At 55.7% G+C, this 20,405-nt stretch overlaps 1 protein-coding gene across 1 annotated transcript; it reads left to right on the top strand.

Annotated features, from left to right (window-relative positions):
* The first annotated feature begins 709 nt into the window (after positions 1–709).
* LOC148594017 (podocalyxin-like protein 2) lies at positions 710–20,313 on the top strand. The gene is made up of 4 exons (XM_088528324.1): positions 710–764; positions 8,940–9,233; positions 18,179–19,074; positions 20,145–20,313. Exons 1-4 carry the CDS (start codon positions 710–712, stop codon positions 20,241–20,243), a joined length of 1,344 nt encoding a protein of 447 aa, XP_088384450.1. The 3' UTR covers positions 20,244–20,313.
* Positions 20,314–20,405: the final 92 nt, after the last annotated feature.

Raw genomic sequence — 20,405 nt, 5'->3', positions numbered from 1 at the left:
AGGCTCTTTCCTCCATGGGGTTCAAGAAGGCCTTGGCTTGGGCGGCCCCGCGGCTGGACCGGGAACCGCGGCTGGACCGGGTGGTCCCCACTATGTTGGGGCCGAAAGCGGGGCCGGCATCCACGACTGGAAGGGGAACTGCAGCTGGACCGGGAACCGCCGCTGTCTCAGGTGGCCCCCCACCGTGTCGGGGCCGAAAGTGAGGCCGGTACCCCCGGCTGGACCAGGAACCGCGGCTGGCTCGGGTGGCCCCCCACCCTGTCGGGGCCGAAAGCAGGGCTGGCACCCCCGGCTGGACCGGGTGGTCCCCACTATGTTGGGGCCAAAAGCGGGGCTGGCACCCACGGCTGGAAGGGGAACCGCAGCTGGACCGGGAACCGCTGCTGGCGCTCGGGTGGCCCCCCACCATGTCAGGGCTGAAAGTGAGGCCGGTACCCCCGGCTGGACCGGGAACCGCGGCTGGCTCGGGTGGCCCCCCACCATGTCGGGGCCCGGTCCGCGGCCTCCGCGAGGCCCCGGGGCAGGCGGAGGCCGCTCGCGGCCCCCCCGAGCGGGCGCGGAGGGGCGGCGCGGGGAGCCCCCGCCCCCGGGCGCGGCGGCGGCGGCGGGCGGAGGAGGCGGCGCGGGCGGCGGGCGCGGGGCAGAGCGCGGCGGGGCGGCCCCGCGCCGGCACGGAGCGAGGCGGCGGCGCGGGAGGGCAGCGGCCGCCATGCAGCCCGCGCAGCGCGTCCCGGCGCTGCCGCCGCTCCTGCTTCTGGCGGCCGGTGAGTGCCCGCGCCGGGACCCCCCCCGGCCCCTTCCTCCCCATGCGGGCACGGCCGGGGGGCAGCGCGGCCCCGGGACCTCCCTCCTTCCCTCCATCCCCCGGGGTCGCCTTTCCCCTCCATCCTGCGGGTCCCCGTTGCGGGCGCGGGGCGTTGGGGTGCGGGGGCGGACAGAGCTCCGGTGCGGCTGCTGCGGCGGCTGCCCCCGAGCCGCCTTCCTCCCGCTTTGTGGCCGCTTCTGGCGTCGCGGCAGTTTTACCGGCTGCTGCGAAAGCCTCGGCGAGGAGCGGGGGAACCTCCAACCTCGCCGTGTTCCCCCCCGGGAGCCTTGCGGTGAGATTCGGGGGAGCGCTGGGGCACCCGCGAGAGGCGGCCAAGTGCGGGAGTGCTGATGCTGGAATAGTTAGGAGGGCCCTTTGGGGAAATTCCCCAACAAAGAGACCCCTCAGAGACCCAGCAGGCTGTGATTGCCCTCTCCCTCCACGCCGCTGTCGCTTCCGTACAGGAATCTGGTCGAAGAGAGGCTTTGGATGGGGATGCTTAAAAGTGTGGGGGAGTCTTTGTCTTGAGTCACTCGGTTGGGAGGCAGGGCTGCTTTCCCAATGAGTCGCCTCTCGCAGCGTGGCTGAGCCGTGCTACAGTCGCATCCAGCTCCCCGCCACGTCTGTCTTATCACCCCCATCTCCCGAAAACCTTCCCCGGGAGCCGTGTTGGCTCCACGGGGCTGCTGGCCGTGAGCTGGAAAGTCAGCGCCTGGCCCCGGTGGTCTGGGGCTCCCAGCGCTCCCTGAAGAGAAGGGGTAAAGCCTTTAGGTTTGTAAACAATAGGGAGCTTATAGAGCAAAATGGATCAAAAAGTGCCTCTCGGGGTCTTGTGCCAGCGCTTTGTGGCACAGAAGCACCGAGTCTTTCCCGAGGGAGCCGGAAGCCAATTCTGTGGCATCCTCGAGGCAGCCTGTCGATGTTGGGAAAACCGCAGGCGCAGCTGGCGAGGGTCCCTCCACCACGTCTCAGCGGGAAACCTGCGCCACCGACTTTGCGCCTCCTCCGTGGAGGGGGACAACGTGCGTGGGGAGGAATCGTATCCCCCTGGTCCCTCTGCCCGCACAGGTTGTCACCGTAGCTTGAAAGTGACATTTGTTCTGTGGAGGAAGGAGAGGGACCGCGCTGTTGTTCTAAAGTCTGGCAGCCAAAAGGACTCCAGCTGATGCTGCTTTGCCGAGAGGAGGGTGTTTCCTCTTCTGGGGATGCTGCTGGAAGCTCTCTAGTGCTGCTGTCCAGCTGGTGATGACACCAAGGAGCTGGGTCCTCGCGCTTGGCTGTGCTCCTCAATCCTCTCCTAGCAGGATGCAATACAGGGGTGGAAGGGGAGCGCTCAGTGCTTAATCCAGTGGAGTTGATAACCCTGGGGGGCTGTGGGGGCTCTGGGTGCGCTCATTTGTCCAGGTGCCTCCAGAGACCTGGAGTCCCCCTCGACCAGAGGTCAGGAGCAAGGACGAAGAGTTCTGGGAATTTTTCGGAGCGCCCCATTTTGGTCAGCAGCCCTGAGCTCTGCTCAGCAGTTTGGGAACTCTTCCAGCCTGGATTAATTCCGTGCGCTCTGGCCTCGCTCCTCCAGTCGGTCCAAACCCGCAGCTGAGTGCGGCCGGCCTGCGCTGCGGGAAGGTGCGTGTCCCAGCGGAGCCTCCCGGCCTCGGCAGCCCCTGGGATAGGCTGCAGTGGGGCGGGACGGGCGCCCCGGCAGGCAGCCTATGGGTTATGTGAGAGTCTCTGCTTTTGCAAGTAGGAAAATGATGTGGTTAAGAGCTGGGAGAGAAGGGAGGGAATTGGATCTTTTCCCTCACCTTGTCTCCCAGGTGCTTGTCTGCATGTGGGCTGCTAAGGAAGTTTTTTCCCTTCTGCCCGCATAGACAATTCCTCGTTAGCACCATATGAATGAGCCGGAGCTGAGCGGGTATAAATCAGGGTGGATGCAAATTCCCTGTAGTCAATTTTGCCTTGGCCTCTTCAGTGCCATAAGGAAATGTTCATTTAATTATAGGCATCAGGGGTAGAAGTAACTCCATTAAGGCCCCAAGGGAAGCTGCAGGCACGGAGCTGCAAATCAGAGCGCGCAAAAGTTTTTTTTTTTTTTTTTTAGTTTTTATTTTTTTTCCTCTCCACTTGGTGTGGGAAGCGGCTCCGGCATTTTGTGGGTAAATAAGCAAGCAGCAGCAACAAAGCTGGCCGTGCGCAGGGCTGCAGAAGGTGCGTTGGGCGGTGGGACTGTGGCCGGCGCTCGCTGGCCATTGACACACGTAATCCCAAAGAATGGAGAGCGGCTGCTCGTCAGCGCCCGGACAGCGGCGCGCGGAGGCGAAGCGGCACGTGTGCGGGTGTTTAGAGGGACAGGGATGCTGGCAAGGAGCAGAGGCGCCACCAGGACGCCCACGAGCCCCGTGCTGTCCGCGTGCTTGCTCCAGCCCGCTGTGGGTACCGGGATTCAGATGGATGTTCCTGTGTGGACCTGTGGACTAGCGACACGCGGGACTGGTGCTTTTAGACTGGGTGAACGCGTGGGGAAAGCGGAGCCCTGGGGGTGCAGGGTGGTTGCTGGAGCGGGACGTGTGCCCCAAGTTGTGTGCAGTGAGTTTGGGAGCCCGTCGGGTGAGCGGGACGGGAGGACCGTGTCCCCTCGGCGGGAGCGCTGGTCCTGTGTGGGCAGGGAGGCTGCCCCGGCTTCGCTTTGCTGTGCTGGAAACAGGGCAGAGCAGCCCGGGTCGTGGAAACGGAGCCCTGGGCAGGTGATGTTGTTTCCCAGCTGACAGCTGAAATACTCTGGAGCTGTGGGAGGGCAAAGGAGGCTGTGGCGGGTTTTTTCCCCCCTCTTTTAGATCAGTGTGTTTCATCCTGTGGCCTGTTAACCCCCGGGTGCTGGTGGGTGGCCGTGGAAGGTGGCTGCTGACGAAAGCAAATTCACTTTGGCCGCGTGCAGCTGCCTGCCCTGATGCTGCTTCGCTGGGGCTGCGTCTCCCGCCAGACCGGGAGCTGCTGCTGCAGCGCACGGAGGAGCGCGGCCGCTGTGCGTGAGGGCTGTGGGTCGCTGTGGGGAGAGCACGGAGGGGAGGCAGCGGAGGGAGGCGGGCTGGGAGCCTGGATCCAAGCGGAGCCGCGACTCCTGGCGCGGGTGGTCGGGCAAGGGACGATGCGGGTGGCCGAGCTGCCATGACCGGTGCACGCGGGGCCCTTTCTGTGGTGACGTGGAGTGCGCTAAGTGTGGAGGTAGTGCTGCCCCGAGTAGAAATGAGCCCCGAGATTCAGGCCCTGGCTGAATTCAGAGGTGGCAGTGGGCACGAGAGCAGCGAGGCTGCGTTGGGAGCTGTGCTGGAGGGAAGGTGCGTCCTGGCTGGAGTGTTCCAGCTCGAGGGTGGTCTGTAACTTTGGATTGACACCAAAATGATGTGGTGATACCTGGCTGTCCTGGGCGCTTCCCCGTGCAAGCAGCTGAGTGTCTGCGAGGCCGAGCTCCAGGTGAGAGGTGGGAAGGGAGCTGGGACATCCCTCAGCTGAGCCATGGGAAGTTTCTTCTCTTCCTCCAGCATCTGTGCCCAGGATCCGTTTTATTATTTAAATTAGCCCTGTGTTTTGTTATGTTCTGCAAGCGGTTAGTGCCGTTGGCTGTGCTGCCCCCGGGCCCCTCTCCTCGCTGCCCTTGGGCCTTGCACCCCAGCCTCTCCAGGCGCGGGGAATATCCCTGGCAGATGCTTCCCTCATCTGGTCATTGTGTTTCTGTCCTAAGTGATTATCAGTAAATGACCCATTCCTGACCCAGCTCTCCTAGGAAATAAGTGTTGGACAACTCCTGCATTTGGGGCGGGCTTGGGAGGAAGGTCAGCGGCAGCGGGGCCAGATGGACATTAGTGCAGCGGCCGCGTTGGCAGTGCCCGGCAGCGGTGTTGCCCGTGCCCGCCGTGCACCCGCTCGGGCAGCGTCGTTCGGCCCCGCTCGCTGCAGGGGGGAATCCTGGCCCTGCTGCAGCCCAACGAGCCCCGGGGCTCGTCCTGCCGCGGGTGGCAGCGGTGGCCGCGGTGCCCAGGACACCGGGGACGGGGACGGGTTTGCAGGGCGAGCGCGGCTGGGGAGGCAGATGACACGCGCGGCCCCACTCTGCGCCCGGGCACAGCGCCGAGGTCTTGAGGGATGCGGATGTGCTTCCGTGGGGAGAAAACCGAGGTTTACTTGTTAATTAAGGAGCAAGGCATCTTTAAAAGCTGTGTGACACTTCCACAGCCAGATTCCATTTCAGCTCCCCAAATCCCTACTCTCAGTTCATGTGGATGCAGAAATAACTTATTTCCTCTTTCGCTTCTGGTCCATAGGCCAACTGGGAGCTGTTAAACAGCTGTGCTGACCCGTGGAGAGGTGGCTTGCCTTCTGCCAAAGGATGAAGCGGTTCTTGGTTGTTTAATGTAGAAAATGCTCTTGGATTCTTTCAGAATCTCTTCGAAATGCAGAATAGTTCTTATTCACTGCAATCTAGGAGGTGGCAGATATTTTCTCCTTAGATTCTTGGGTCTAAGGGCTTGACATCTCCTGCTGCTGAGCAAAGCTCCCGCGTCTGCCTTGGTTGGACATCGACCCCGCTGCTGAGCTGAGCGCCTTGGAGCTGGAGGTGTTTTCTGAGGGGCCTCTGCAACTAACAGACTCATTTCATGCATCTGCCAGACCCCAGCCTGGCTCTTTTTCCAGTGGTCTTAGATGGGAACCAATGCAGCGCTATTCCCTGGCGTTAAGAGCAGCCCATTTCGCTCCTCGCGGAGGTGACCACCTTCCTCAAGGTGTCACCTCCGGGGTGCCGGTGCCCGGATGGCTGAGGAGCTCGCAGCTGCCAAGGCGCTCCCAGCGCTGGGTTTGCTGCTCGCTCCCTGCCTTTGTTCCCTCTTTCCCCTCCGTTTCCCTCTCCCCCCTCCGTTTCTCGCCCTGCTCTCTGCGCTGGGGCTGGTTTGGCCGCCCTTGCCCGGCTCTTTCCCCAAAGGCTTCCTGCCCTCTTTAGCATGCACAGCCTCAACCGCTCCAGGTTACGCAGAGGTGCCGCAAAAATAGAAACGAGACACAAACGCCCCATTGAAGCAGCTGGCGAGCCCTGGCTCCCTTCCCTGCTCCCTCCCATTTACATTTGCAAGGTTTTATTCGCTTGGGTTTGCTTTTTTTTTCCCCCTATTGCTGGATCTGACTTCTAGAACACCAGACCAGGGGGCTGATGGCAAATGGAAGTTGCCCGATCCCTGTTGCTGTTCTAGGAGGAATCGCTAGCCGCAGATTTTTTGGGTCTTGTCTGTGCCCCCCTGCTCCCAGCTGAGCTTCTGCTTTGGTTCTTTCTTTGCCTCGGCGCTGGCGGCTGCGCTGAGCTCCGTTATGAGATGCTCGAGGAGGGTGGCGGAGCTTCGGTCCAGGGCTGTCACCGCTGCTGCTGCAAAGGTGTGACAGGCGACAGCGGTGCTCCCAGGAGAGCTGCCGCGTTGTGCGATGGCTCAGCTAACCCCGCGGCTTTCAGCTCCTCCAGGCCAAGCTCGGCATCCCTGTGGATCAGATCCAGAGGTGTCATCCTACCCTTCCCCCCCATGGAGACACCCGGCTCACTCAGGCTGTGTCTGTTGATGACTGCACTGCGATGGTGTCGCTTTATCTGGGGCTGAGGAGAGCAGAGCATCCCAGTAAACAAGATAATGCAGCTTAGGGGTTTTAAAGCGGGTAAACACCTCAGAGTTAAATGAGGGTAAGCGAACTCCGAGGAGCCGAGCGTCTCGCACGGGTGGGATTAGCTCTCCGGGTGCCCAGGTTCATCTGTTGTGATGTGTCACCTGTAGAGGTGCAGGACGGGTTGTGGCTGAGGTCTGGGGACAGCCCCAATGGTGCAGAGCAGATGGAAACCAAGAGGCTTGACCCAGGCTTCGGAGCCGGGGCAGGATTGTACTCCACAGCTTTTCCCTTTGCCCAGGCGGGTGGGAGCCTTGGGTGCGCGTTGTGACGTGGTTGCAAAGATGGGCAATCTCATCGGCCAAGTTTCTGCTGGCGGAGGTGGGAGGAAGCTGAGGTATCTGGGTGATGAAGAGCTAAAGCAGGATCCAGGCAGTCAGTTGTAATCCAAAATCTTCCATGTGGGCTTGAGCCCATCGTGGTCTTTCTCCGTCCTCCTGCTTCCCCTTCTGCTGCCTCAGTGTTCTGGAGAGCGGGGCTGCCCTGGCTGGGTCTCTCTGGTCGGGTCTCTCTCCTTGGCCTGGAGTAGGAATAAGGCTGGAGAAAAGCATTTCTGGGCCACCAGCATTCCCAGGACAGGTTTGGCAACCAACCCTGTGAGCGAGCTGCAGTTCCCAGGTGTTTTGCGCTGGCAATCCCGTGTTTCCAGCGCACGTGCAAGGTCCGGTCCGGTTGCTGCTTCCCCACAGCTCGTCCCTGCACCTGCCCTGCTCCGAACTCGTCCTCCTGGGACGAGGAGCTGTACGTGGCAGCGGAAGGTCTTCCAGTCCGTGCCCTTGCCTGAAGGCAGCTTCAGCTCTGCCTTATCCATTTCAGACCACGTGTTTCCAAATCTGTATGCAGGATCCAGGTGAGGACTCAGCAGTGCTTGCAAAAGGCATTAATATATAATTTTTCTAATACTTCAGGATTGTGCATGCATTTTCACAGCAGCATTCCAGTGATAACGCAGAGCCATTCCCAATACAGGAATTTCTCCTCTTCAGATATCTCTAATGGATAGTTTCTTATCTTATAGCAGGAATGTCTGTTGTTAATTCCCAAGATGATGACTTTGTATTATTTCTTTTCATAACATCTCTGTTTTTTCCATCCTCAAGATCACCTAGCTCTATCTACAGTCTTTCCGTGCAGCAAAGATATCTCCTCACTTTGTGTCTCTGGCTAATTTCATTATCATGTTCCTAATTTTCATGCCAAGGTCACTTAGGAAAATATTAGAGATGATGAGTTCCAAGGACCGACCTTGAGGAATAGCACTAATAGCCTCCCTCCAGCACAAGCCCCTGTCGTTTTTCCTATAGCTGCTGCCTTGCAGTTTTTCTATTCATCGCTGTCTTCTTTTGTAAATCTCCACATGACACAATATCAAATATTTTACTGAAGTCTAGATAGATCTAATGCATTTCCTTGTTAGAAAATCAGATATTGAGGAAAGTTAGGAAATTGGTCTTCATTTTAAGTTTATTCAATTAGTTCTGTTCAGTGACTAGTTCATTAAAAACCAAGAAACTTGCTATGACCTGAGAGAGCAGAAAAGCTTCTCCCTTTTCTTTGTTTCTTTCTCTTTTTTCCTTTCTGATCTGTGAATAAAAATCACCTATGAGAGGACGAGATCTAGCTCTTATGTACTGAAGCGCAGACGCCCAACAAGCAATTACTTTTTCACTGACTGCAGTTGGTTGTTTCACTCACTCACCAAAACAATTTTAAACGTGTTTTGGTATTTTTTTTTCCCTTATCTCTCCATGTTTATGATGGTTTTTATAAGATGAATGAAGCCAAGTTTCAGGTGCCGTTTTCTTGCATTTTAATTGAATTTCAATATGCACGTGAAGGTACCTTGACACAAATCACAAAATCTCATTGAGGAAACAAGGAATGTCAGCCAAGCTTTCTAATATAAAGAAATGGAAATGCCAGGTTTATAGTTGTTTAAGTCTGCTAAGAATTACCCATCTTTCTGCTTAGTCTTAGGGAGATACATTTGCTATTACTGTATTTTAATTCTTACCAGAGACAGTCAGCCCTTGCCCATGAAAACAAAAAATGTGAGTGCAAAATGAAGTTCAAATGAATGACTCGGAAATAGATTTTTAGCTTGCTGATTTGAAATGTGATTAAATTTGGTGATTTAATCAAATTTGGTTTAAATCGATCTCCCTGCATATGATATAGGTGCAGATCAGGAACTCTTGGCTGTGTGACAGTGAAGTTAAAAGTTTCATTGACTTGACAGAGCCAGAATTTCACACCTTAAGTGCGGAACATGCCGCCTCCCCCCCAGGATGGGTGATTTATCAAGGCACCCCCTTCTTTCAGAGAGCAAAAAGCCTCAGAAAGGACAAACCAGCCCTGCCCCGTTAGCAGGGGTGCCCGGGGCCGGTGCGGGTCTGGTCCGGGATGCTGTCTCTGATGCGGGTTTGCTGTTGTTGCACAGGGACCTTGTGCCTCTGCCTGGCCTCCTCGGAGGAGCCGACCGCCGATGGCCTCACCTCGACCTCCCTGCTGGAGTTTGCCATGATGTCCCACCTGGAGGCCCTGAATTCCCAGGAGCAGCCCAGCCCCGAGGCCCCGGAGGCCGAGCTCAGCCCCGGCTCCCTGCACGCCGCCCCGGGATCCGGTTTTGCCAGCGAGGAGAACGAGGAGTCCAAGATCTTGCAGCCTCCTCAGTACTTCTGGGAGGACGGGGGAGAGCTCAATGACTCCAGCTTGGACTTGGGACCCGCAACAGGTAGGTTATTTTTACCCCCTTCTCTTCTCTGCTGGGGCTCTGGGGAGGCAGAGGGATGCAGGGATCTGTTTTCCTGCTTTGACACAACTCTTGCTAAGAGGGTCTGAGATTAAACGTCAGCTCTGCTTTATCACCTCAGTGCCTGACGTGTCCCCGGTGAACCCTGAGCAAGCACAGGCTTTAGAAAACAAGTTACAGTTGAGCCTTTATTCCTGAGCTGCTATGAAGTTCCCTGAGTTGGGAGAAATTTCAACTTCTACCTGCTGTCGTTTGAGTTATCCCCTTTTCTCTCTTCCTTTTTACTGCTGCTGTCCATTAAGCACTATCTGAAGGTCTCAGGCCCCCAGCTGAGAGGTCAAGGCCATCTCAGGATCTGAGTCCCAGCTAAATTCCCAAGGTCAAATTCTGGATTTCTCATGCTCTGGCTGTAGTGGGGGCTCGATCCAAGTGAAGACAGCAGGTTTTCTCCATTGGGTAGCTGCCCTGTCCTGTCTACTGGGGAGCCTGGCCCAAAATGATCTTCACAAGGTGTTTGAACTTGCTTTCACCCGTGGAACAGTTTTGGGTGTCCCTTGGTTCTCTTTCCCGAGCCTCTCAGTGAGAGGGATGGGGGGAAAAAGGAGACGTGTTTGCAGGGTTTCAAGTAGCTTAGGAGATTACTCTGCGTGTTCCTGCAGCGAGTGTCGTGCGAGGCATGTGTTCAGTGTCACCGGGGCCGAGCTTTCAGCCTGATCCCTCCTCCCTCATCTTGTATCACTGCCTCCCTCCCAGCAGGTCTGCCTGAGGTCTGGAATTAGAAAGCACAAGTCTAGTTTCGGTCTTATCTTCACGCTCATTTTTGTGACCTTAAAAAGGCCTGTGTGTGCGGCGCGCTAATCGGCAGCGCTGACTCCGGCCGCCCGCTGGGGCCACCACCGTCCCCGCGGAGGCGTCGAGGCCCTTCGCTCCCTCGCGCTGCTGCTGCCGCCCCGCTGCTCGTGCGGCCCCCGGGGCACTTGCAGGTCTGGGAGGTTCCGCAGCGATGCCGGTGGCGGATGGCGCTTGTTCCCGGCGGCGCATCCTTGGGACAGGCCCATCCCGAGCCGCTCGCCGGCGCTGGCAGCCGCTCAGCGGCGCTTTTATTTGCGTGCCAGCAGGCACCTGCAGGCGCTCGCGGCTCTGGACGTGACTTGGAGAACAGCGTGTGCTTGTGCATTGAGAGCGAGACGCTGCGGTCCCCGAGCAGCCTCGCCTCCCGCACGTGCCGCGCTCCATTGCCATGCGGAGCACGCTCGGCGCCGCTTCCGCTGCCGCCTGCCGCGCGCTCCGGCCCGCACAGATGTGGCTTCCAGCTGGCCTCCGCGCGGACCCCGTCCGTGCCCACCCACCCACCGCAGTGCTCCCAAGCGCTGCCTCCCCCGGCCCTCGCTGTGTCCAGGGCTCCCTTCTCTGCCCTTTCAGGACCTTGGTTAATAGATCCCTTTGAATTATTCAACAGCTGGGAGCGCATTTCTACTTAAAATTTAATTAGAAACCTGCTGTGTGTCATTTTACAATAAAAGATATTGTAATAGCATCCCTAAATTGGGCAGCCTTCTCCTGTCAGGCGAAGTCTGTACATCAGAGCGAGACGCTCGCCCGATGGGTCTTACTTGCTGCATGTGTGACAGATGCCATGTGATACCTCGTGGAACTGTGTAATGACATCTGTTAGGTTATTTTCAAAAGCTTAAATCCATTAAACAATTTCAAACAGTTGTTATTAAAAGAAAAAAAGAAAAAAAAGGTAATATGTAAGTTCTCCTCAAGTAGGCTTTCTCTCCAGGTGACAGTGGCATATAGCCCGTCCTAGCTGATTGCTCTGCCCCAGGCACAGCTCCGAGACGCGGAATCAATCAAGGTGCCAAACAGGATTGTTACACTCCTAGGGAGAGAAAATACCCTGCTTTGAAGAGCTGTGTAGGCCTGGGCTCCTTTCCCTGTTTGGCTTAAAGATACTGGGCTTGGGACTGCTGGTCTTGTTGCAGATTGGCCAGGTCTCCTGAGATCCCAGAGCTACATTAGTCATCTCTTTTTTTGCTGTCTCTCTGAAGCTGGTGTGGGGAGCCTGCTCTGCCTTTGTGCCACTTTGCAGCCTGTGGGGGATCAACAGGAATAACACTCTGCAGCTGCCGCACTTTGTTTTAAGTGCTTTCAAACATCCTTTAAAAAATAATTCTGGAAAACATGTGGCATCTAGGGCCACCTGTTAGTCCATTAGAAAGTGAGGAAAGTGTGAATGAACTCCCACTGGCTGGACGCAGCGCGGCCTGGGGCGCTCTCTTGAATAATGTGCTTTTTGCTGCCTTATGCTATGGGTAAATCTGTACTGACATCAGTGAGCGGCAGCCTGCGAAAGCCCTGGGCTTCGTCTTGTTCTGTCTGTGAGTGTGCACAGGGGTGCACGCTACCACCCTGGTCTGCCCTGGCTCTGCTGCTCGTGCGCTGCTGCATCGGGAATAGTTGGATCCGGGCCGGTGGGTGCCGCATCCTTGGGGAAAGACGCGGTGAGTGACTCCCACCTTAGGTCAGAGGAGCTCTGAACCTGCCGCGTCTGCATCCTGCCCCTCTAGGACTTCCAGGGAATCCATAAACCAGTCAAGCTGTGGTTTGAGTTTGGTTGCTGCTTCTCACCTTTTCTGTCCAATTGGCCTGAAGCAGGGTCAGTCCTGGGCGGAGATGAGGCCCTGCAAGGACTTGAGCCTGGTCTTTCTTGCTCTCCTTCCCCTTCCTCCCATCTTGTTTTGCCTGGAGACTCTAATCCTCCCTCATTTATTTCGTGGATGTGACATCTTTTCTAGCTTCAGGGGTAGAAGGGAGCCATCAGGGCTGCTGGTCCCTGCCAGGTGCAACCCCCTTGTCTCCCTCATCCCTAATTTTGTTGAAGGAGGTGCTGTGGTGCTTCCAGCATGATATAGGCCCTGCTTTGCACATCCGTGCTCCCCCTTGGCTAAGTCAGAGCCCAATGCCCCTCACCTTCCTCCTGTAACCAAGCCTAAGGGCAGAGATGGCTTAATCACTAGTGGGACATGGGGTATCCCGAAAAGTGATCCAAGATCTGGGAGGGACTGGCAAGGGAAGGCTCCGTCTCTTCCTTGCCCAAAGGGTTGGGGGGCATCATCATGTCTTCCAGCATGGTGGTGGGCTGGCTTGAAGCTCGCTTCCGTACTGCTCTATTAGCTCCAAGGCTCTGCCTTTGAAGACCAAGGAATAGCTGTGCCGGGAGCTGTCAAATCCAGAGTCATGAGTTGGGAATTTACTAGGGTGGCATGTGGCACTTTGGAGGAGAAAAAAAAAAAAAAGGTAATCTTTTAATTATTTGTGGTAATTAGTAGAAGGGATTTCTAGGAGAGTTAGGATGTGGGACAGCAGGACACAAAAGCATGCTGCATTCAAAGAAAAATAAGCTTTCCAAGCAGCTAGTGGGATAAAGCCTCTCCCACCCTCAACCCTTCTTTGGCAGTGAGATTCCCTTCCTTCCATGACGAGTTACTCTGTGGTCAGAATGATCCCAGTCCCTCCAGCCCTGCTGAAATCTGCTCCTCTTCATCCAGACTGACAGCAGCCCTGCAGTTCTTAATGCCATCTTCACGCAGGCATTAATGAAATGAAGCACCTGGTAAAGACTGTCCCCGTAAGAAGCTTAGTGCTGAGCAGCTCCCTGCCTGGGCTCAGCGCCGGGATGCCTCTTGTTTACGCCCCGATTTAAGGGACGCTGACGCATTGGGTGATCTGTCTTGGGACAGGCCATTGCTGGCCATGGTGACCTGTGACCAACAGGGTTTCTCTGGGCATGGAGTTGTTCTGACAGAGCTATTGCTGACCAGCGCTGTCACCTGGGAGGCGGGTGACTCGTTCTGGCCTCTCGCAGGTTACACAGAGCAGGAAAAAGGTATTGGGGCTATTTGGGAATAGCCATAGCCCTTCAAATCCGTGCCCAGTCTCCATCTGAAGCAAATGCCAGACATGGGTGAGATCTAACACTTTATTTCTTCGGGTCTGTGTTTTAAATGTGACCTCTCTTGTGTGTGTGCATGCTTGTGTAGGGGTGCATGCCTTGAAATCCCACATAGTGACTTCTCCCAGCTCTTCTGGGTATTGATTGGGGTATTAACCCAAGCTGGCTCAGTGCCAGTGCTGGTAATTACATTTTGCCTCTTTGAAATCCCCCTGCAGTTTTAATCAGGTGTAGTGTTCCTTTTTGCAGTAAGTCTCGTTACTTGCTGACTTGCAGTACGGAGCGGAGAACGCCCCAGAACAGGCTGTGCTTTAAGCAGCAGTGGTAAAATCCACCTTGCACTGCATGAGCTTGGTAGCTAGTGCAGTGTAACAGTGCTAGTGAGCTGCGTTGTTGTTCCCATGGGGGCTAGGAACGGGCACGTCCTTATCACAGTGCCTTCTAGTTACCAGTAATTCAATCACTGGTTAACATGATCTGCTTTAATCCAATAAAGACCTTCTGGTCATGTTATGTTTACTAAAAATGATGAGGGGCAGCCTTAATTCTGAGCTGTCACAGTCACTTTAAATAGGTAATAGTGGCAAATATAGGCCAGGCAGCCTTGCAGGGCATCCACTGAGACCAGCTCTTCTGAATGAAAGAGAAATAGAAGTGTAATGAATTAAATGTCTGGCTGGGGAATTGTGCATTGGCAAAGTGCCAAGTCTTGGCCCATCTGGTGTCAGGGAAATTTTGGGTTTGATTGCAGAGAGAGCAGGATGCAGCCTAAAGGACAGCTCTTGCAGGGGTTCATAGCTCATTTTCACCTCTTCCAGGGCAGCTCATGCCCCTAACCAAGGGAAATGGATCTGTGCAGCCCAGATCGAGGTGTGACGGGAGATGTGAAGGGCAGACCTTGAGTGGCAGGAGGGCTGGTGAGATGGTTTCTGTGGAAAACAGTGCCTGAGGGTCTTTGCAACAGAGCTTGGGAGGGAGAAGCCAGTGCAGGGCTGAAGGAGCTGGATGCTGTGGTGTGAGTAATACAACTGCGAGGAGACAGCATTAAGGGGATATAGCTAAGGACACGTAGAGATGAGCTTGATACAAGGAATTTTGTGTTGGTGAATCAGATTCCCGTGGGTGTGACGTGACTGTAAAACTCTGGGAGGGAGCGGGACATGGAGGTGGTGGCTGCCTGTTGGTCTGCTCTGTCCCTACCAGACAGCTTTGCCAGGTCCTGGGACATCCTCGTGGCTCCGAAGGGCAGCTCTCCTCCTGCGGTGGGACTTGCCTGCCCTTGCATGTGGTGCTGGGGAGCAGTATCCAAGCACGCAACATTCCCGGGCATCCACACATTGTGCTCCAGCCTACTCTGATCTCAGTGGAGACCAGCGGCGTGGACCCTGGCGGGGAAGGAGCTGGTGGTGGGTGTCACTGCTGCCTGCTCCCTTCCCAGGCTCTCTGCCCCCTCCCTGAAATCTGATGAGCTGATTAACCAGCCTGGCGAACATGGCATTTCAGCCACCCATGTCCTGTAGTGCAAAACCCTGCCTCGCTTCTGCATGGCAGCATGAGTCACCCGAGTCAATCTGGCCTCCCTCTTCCAGGCTTCCTCTTCTCATGAACCTCCATGAAAACTGGTGGGGATGGGACTGGATAGCGCTGGTGTGGCATGGTGAGAGGGTCTGTGCGTTCCCAGGGGCATGGGAGCCTGTTGTAGAGGATCTGCTGAAGGGAGAGGGCAGCAGGGGGGCCTGTGGGTCGCAGGTCTGACAGCCCCCTCGCTGAGGGAGAACTGCTAGCAAAATGTTGGAAGGGGTCACTAACGATGGGGAATGTTCTTTGAGTTGTCCTAGAGCTGGGGGAGGGAATTATCAAGGGAAATATTGAGAAGACTCCCTCAAAGAGGAAGCTTTTAGCTCTGGATTGCAAACAGATGAATGACAGACACAAACTTTTCTAGAAAGCTCTTTGGGAAAAAGATTTCTGGGAATGGTTTTGTGGCTAGGGTATTAGCAAGGGGATGTGTGGGGTGAAAAAGTCTTTTGAATTGTGGAAGAGGCATGTAAACTAGAAGGTGAATGCCTTAAAAGATTGGATCTTCCAAAGTTGGTGAATACTGTCTTTGGAAGTGAGATCATGGGAAGACAATTCCTGGCCAGAACAAAGTCCCCAGCTGGGAAGCTTGGAAGGAGAGGCTGAATCATTATTCCTGAACTTCTTGACTTGGGAAGCAATTGAATCGCCCTTGGGAACTGAATTGTACAGAGAGCTTCTCATTTTAAGGAGAACAAAGCAGCACAGCTGTGACCAAAACACCTTGAGTTTCAGCATTTTCCAGGCCAATGTCTGCATTTTGCATCTTGCCCCATCTGCGAGGTGTGCAGCTGAGGAACAGTCCCCGCCAGATATGAGGGGAATTGAGGCTATAATTGATGGGGTCTTACTGAGCCAGGTAGGAGGAGGATGCTCCCAGATTAGCACGTAGGACAGCAGGGAAGCCGGTGGCAAAGTGGGAATGTTAAATCAATTAGCAGTGAGCACGAGGGCTCCTGTGTCTGCTTCCAGCTCGCTGACTCGGTGCCCCAGAGAAGCAGCCGAGGTTTCGGGTTTCGGCTCCCTTGCAAGGCAGACGCCTTCTGGGCGAGCGTGGGAGGCTTCCCCGGAGCCCCGGCACCAGCGGAGGCGTCGAAGCCTCGGGCCCCCCTGCATCCTGCTCATGGAAGGTGACACGGCTGCACCACGCGGCGCTTCTCCCCTTGGGAGCCAGCGCGTCCGTGGCAGAGCTCTCTAAGGGGAGGCTGACTGCTTCACTCCGGAGGAGAGCTGACAGGTCGGGAGCGTTTCTGCCTCCCGTGGGACAAACCTCTGGCTGCTTTTCACCCGGTCTGTCTTTCTGCTGTGCCCTGCTGCCAGTTCTTGCTATCCTCCTACTGGGGAGAAGTGTGGGGGAGAGAGGAGCTGCGAAAAGCTGAGCAGTCTCCAGGCACCAGAGATGGCAGAGTGGATCATTAGTCCTTTAAAATAATGTCCCATCTCATGGGGAAATTACATCTCCCTTCCAGCCTGTGGATGCAGAGCAGGTCGGGCTCCCGGTGAGGCCAGTGTGTTCAGCACAAACGCAGCAGCAGGAGGAGCAGAAGAAACCAGGAGTGGCATTAACCCTCCACCATCTGTTGAAAGAGGGTCCCAACCCAATGTCCTCAATCCTTTGACCTGTGGCCATCCCTGCTGTTAGCCAGCATCTGCCTAGCAAGGTGGCTACTTTCTAGGGATACTGGAGCACGTAGCTGTTGAAGACCTTCGGGAAGGCCAGCAGCAGAGGGGCCGTGCTCTTCCTCTGCCTTTGCAGGAGGCGGTTGCTCTTGCCGCCTTGGTGGCCACCAACAGAGCATCACCAGGGAGCCAACAGGGTACTAATAATCTCCTTTAATCCCCAGGGTCCCCGGGCTGAAATGAGTCTCAGGTTGGGTGCTCTCTAGTAAAACGCAGCTGCAGAGCAGGTATATTCTAGAGAGGAGCTGCCTGCGGTGGTCAGTAGATCTCAGCGGCCTCTTTGCAGCCTGGGAGCTGCCCCGTGGCAGCCCTGAGGGCCAGCAGCCGTGTCCAGGACACGGCAGGAGCGAGGTGGTGGCTCGGGGAAGCGCTCGCTGTGGAGAGGAGCATCTTTGTGCATCTGCTGGGGGCGGAGGGAGCCGCCTGCTTCTCCGTGCGGGAAGGACGGGAGGGGAGGGAAGGCGCTGGGTTGCCAGAGCAGCCCTGGTTGCCAGGGAATATCCAAGGCAATGGAAGTGTTTGTCTGCGTGGCCCTTGGCACCCGCTCTGACAGCAGCAAGAGATGGTTTGGGGAGGCGATGGGAGTGTGGAGACCCCTCATGCATTTCCGAGGCAGCCCGAAGGCTTCTGCCTCTGTGCTCGGTGAAGCATCTGCTGTGGCAGACAGGCGAAGGGACGGAGGCGTCGGGGATTTTAGGCAGTTGCTTATTAAAAATGGAAAGCCGGGCAGGGTGCTCATTTCTGGCTGCAGAGGGACCCTGTCCCCTCCATTTCTTGATCGGAATGTGCTGTGCTCATCTCGGGGAGAAAAGGAGTTACTTGGGATGTAAACCACTGAAACAGGCTCCCCAGGCAGTTTCTTGAGAAAAGTGAAGACTGATTGATGCCTGCAGGAACTCTCCGAGTTCCAGCTTAGTGTGTCTGGCCTTATGGGTCCTCTCCTTACCCTGGACTGCTCCCCACTCGCAGGAGAACCCACTGCCTGCTCTGACCTTCTATTTGTGAGGTGCATCTTCTCCTTCAGCGCCTCCTCCTAGCAAAATCACATGCAGCAAACAGTGGTCAGAGCCACCGAGGCTGAAGCTGGAGAGAGAGCAGGGTTGAATTCAGCTCCTTTCTCTGGCCTGCTTCTCTGCAGCAAAACTTCTCCTTAGTGTCATGGGAATCTCGTAACTCAGGTATTTGAGATGCCCTTTCTGCTGTGAAGCGCTGCACAAACCAAAGTGTTGCCTTTGAGATGCCCAGGTTGCTTCAGGTTTTGCTGCTGCTTGGACATGCCATGGAGCAGGATCTGGTTTTCTGTGCTGCTGTTCTTCACTAGTATCTCCCGCTTTGTTAGTGGTTGTAACCCCATGTCTGGCTAAGCCCTTTGTGAAATGAAGCCCTGTGTCCAAGCTTGGTTTGTAATGCTGTAACCTCACTTTGAGATGCAAAGTCTCAAAGAGAGGGGTCTGCGACCCAGCTGGCAGGTCTGTGAAAACATCCTTAGCACAGAAAGAGGAAAAGGCCAACATGTGAATTATCTATGGAGAATATGGGTTCACTGGGGTAGGGAGGGAGATTGGGGGGCCGTGGGAAATTGCTCTACACTTATCGCTTGGGATTGTTCCCCTTTTTGGTAGCATGCCATGTATAATGGGGACATGTCCCAATCTTTTGGAACTCTTGTGTGCTTGGGATGTGACACACTGTCTTTTGGATCTCTTTTTAGACTACAGCTTCCCTGTTTCCTCTCCAAAGGCCGTGCCCAAAGGGAATGGGACGCAGGTGAAAGACGCCTGGGAAAAGGGCACCCTGCAGCCGCCGGCAGAGCCCGCGGAGCTGGACGGGCGCGCACCGTTCTCCAGCGCGCTGGAGGAGGACGAGGGGCTGCTCCCCATAGACCCCTCGAAGGGAGGACCCGAGATCCTGCAGCCCTCCGAGCCGAAGGACACGTCGCCTGAGCCAGTGGGCCAGGAGGACTCCTTGTTCTCCGACCTGTTTTCCACATCCTCTGTAGGAGCAGCCGTCGTGACCGAGGCAGCCGCGGGGATTCAGGATGAGGACTCTGTTCCTCCGGGCTTAGACCTCGGGAGCAGCATGGGGCCGGGTGTTCTGCCTGTGTCCTCTGTTTTCTCTGCTACTGCTGCGGGGTCCCCTGGTGTTTCAGAAGAGCCCTTTGAGGTGACAACTGGGGACACGTGGGTTTTCGAGGGAGCAGATTTGGAGCCAACTGTGACCACCTCAAGAACAGAGCTCACAGAGCCTGCGGTGGAGCCTGGTGGGAGAGACCATTTGTCCAGAGAGGAGTTCCCAGAGACCACGGTGGGGTGGGAGATGCTGGAGCCCACAGAGCTACCTGAAACGGAGCAGACACTGGAAACACCTGTGGGGACCCCCTCTCCCAGCAGCAGCTCCTCAGACACCCAGACTTTCTCTGATGGCGACCAGCACCCCAGCTTCTCCACAGCAACGTGGGTCACGTCCGAGGAGCCAGCCCTGGATCTTGCCTGGAACGACACAGAGTTGGCCACGGAGATCGTGGCAAGAGAGAGGAGCTTGTCCCCGCAGCCCGGGGATGCCCGCATGGCTGTGCTGCCAACAGAAATGCCCTGGAATTCACCACAGGTAACGCACGAGGAGTGGGAGGTTGCAGTGGAGATGGTGGGTACTCATCTCCCAGGAGATGTTTAACCCTTATTCTCACCACCCACTATGTCCAGCCAGTTTAAATAGCATTTTCTGCTCACTCCCCCAGCCAGTAAATTTTGAGGGAGTTGTTTTGTTCTTTCTTAAGGGCATCCATGATCCTTGGAGAAAGACCTGCCCACCTCCCATCTGCCCCCATGAACTGCTGCACAAAAATCCTGCTACTAATAAATACTTGTCCTTTGGGGGCACAGACAGCAACACAAGCTCCTTGCTTTCTCAGCCTGCATTATTGGAAGTGTCAAGGCATAGATGGCCCCAAGGACCACTAGAAAGGGAGTGAGAAGCAAGAACTATTGCTGCTGCTGCTGCTGCCGTAAGCTGCCAGGGCGAGATGCGGAGCAGGTGGAGCAGGGTACGGCCACCTGGGAGGATGTTGTTTAGCAGAATTGGTGGCTGGGGGAGATGCAAGGTGAATGAATCTAGCAAACCGTAGCTGGCCAAGCGTAGATAGGTTGGAAGAGCTGGTTGGTGAGAAAGTACCAGGGAAGGTTTCTTGTTTTGCTCACTGCCCAAAGTACTTGGGACCCCAAAGAAGTGGCTTAGTCCCTCTGTACTTGCTCGCAAAATATTGCCCTGTCCAACCAGTTTGTGTAAGGACCGCAGAGGCTCCTGTTTACGTTTTCTGCTGTGCTAAGTGCTAGTCACATATGGGCTAAGGTTCCAGGCTAGAGAGAGCTTTCCAATGACTACTTGAGTCCTTTTTGCTGTAGGTGGAGGGTAGAGCTGGGCTATGCTGTGCTGGCACAGTACCCTTGTCCCTCCCCTGTGTGCTAGCACTGCAACAAAAAGAGCTGGTGTCTCAGCTTCCAGATGGAAAGGTGAATCCCCCTGAGTGCAAAGAGCTAGAGAACAGTTACTTCCTTTGGGAAGCACATCCTGGGTATGGAGCCCCTTCCCTGTTCGCCTCCCTTGCATGTCCTGTGCTTTCAGCAGGAGAGCTGCGTTTGCTGACCAAACTCAGCTCTCTTTATCCCTTGTCTTTCCAGGTAATCTGCAAAGACTGGAGCAACCTTGCAGGGAAAAACTACATCATCCTGAATATGTCGGATAACATTGACTGTGTAAGTCAGTCCAAAGAGACTTGATGGCGTGAGAAGAATAGCACTTAGAGATGCTGAGGCAGGCGCTTGCTGTGTGCTCACAGTACAAAAAAAAAAAAAATTAGAAGCACTAATTCTCAAAGTCCCTATAGAGGTTGTGGAGAGACGGGGGGTAGGACAGAAATATTCTCATTCCCCAAATAGGGA

This window comes from Tinamus guttatus, unplaced genomic scaffold, assembly GCF_059628265.1.
Source record: "Tinamus guttatus ecotype Peru unplaced genomic scaffold, ASM5962826v1 Tinamus_guttatus_pri_ptg000307l, whole genome shotgun sequence".
In the NCBI taxonomy this organism is placed as follows: Eukaryota; Metazoa; Chordata; class Aves; order Tinamiformes; family Tinamidae; genus Tinamus; species Tinamus guttatus.
This window is presented reverse-complemented; position numbering and strand designations above follow the sequence as displayed.

What these genes read in the sequence shown, in the direction of transcription:
- LOC148594017 (XM_088528324.1), top strand. Translation starts at nt 710, where the DNA reads ATGCAGCCCGCGCAGCGCGTCCCGGCGCTGCCGCCGCTCCTGCTTCTG. An exon ending in GCTCCTGCTTCTGGCGGCCG is followed by an intron (nt 765 to 8,939) that starts GTGAGTGCCCGC and finishes GTTGTTGCACAG; the next exon opens with GGACCTTGTGCCTCTGCCTG. An exon ending in TGCCCTGGAATTCACCACAG is followed by an intron (nt 19,075 to 20,144) that starts GTAACGCACGAG and finishes TTGTCTTTCCAG; the next exon opens with GTAATCTGCAAAGACTGGAG.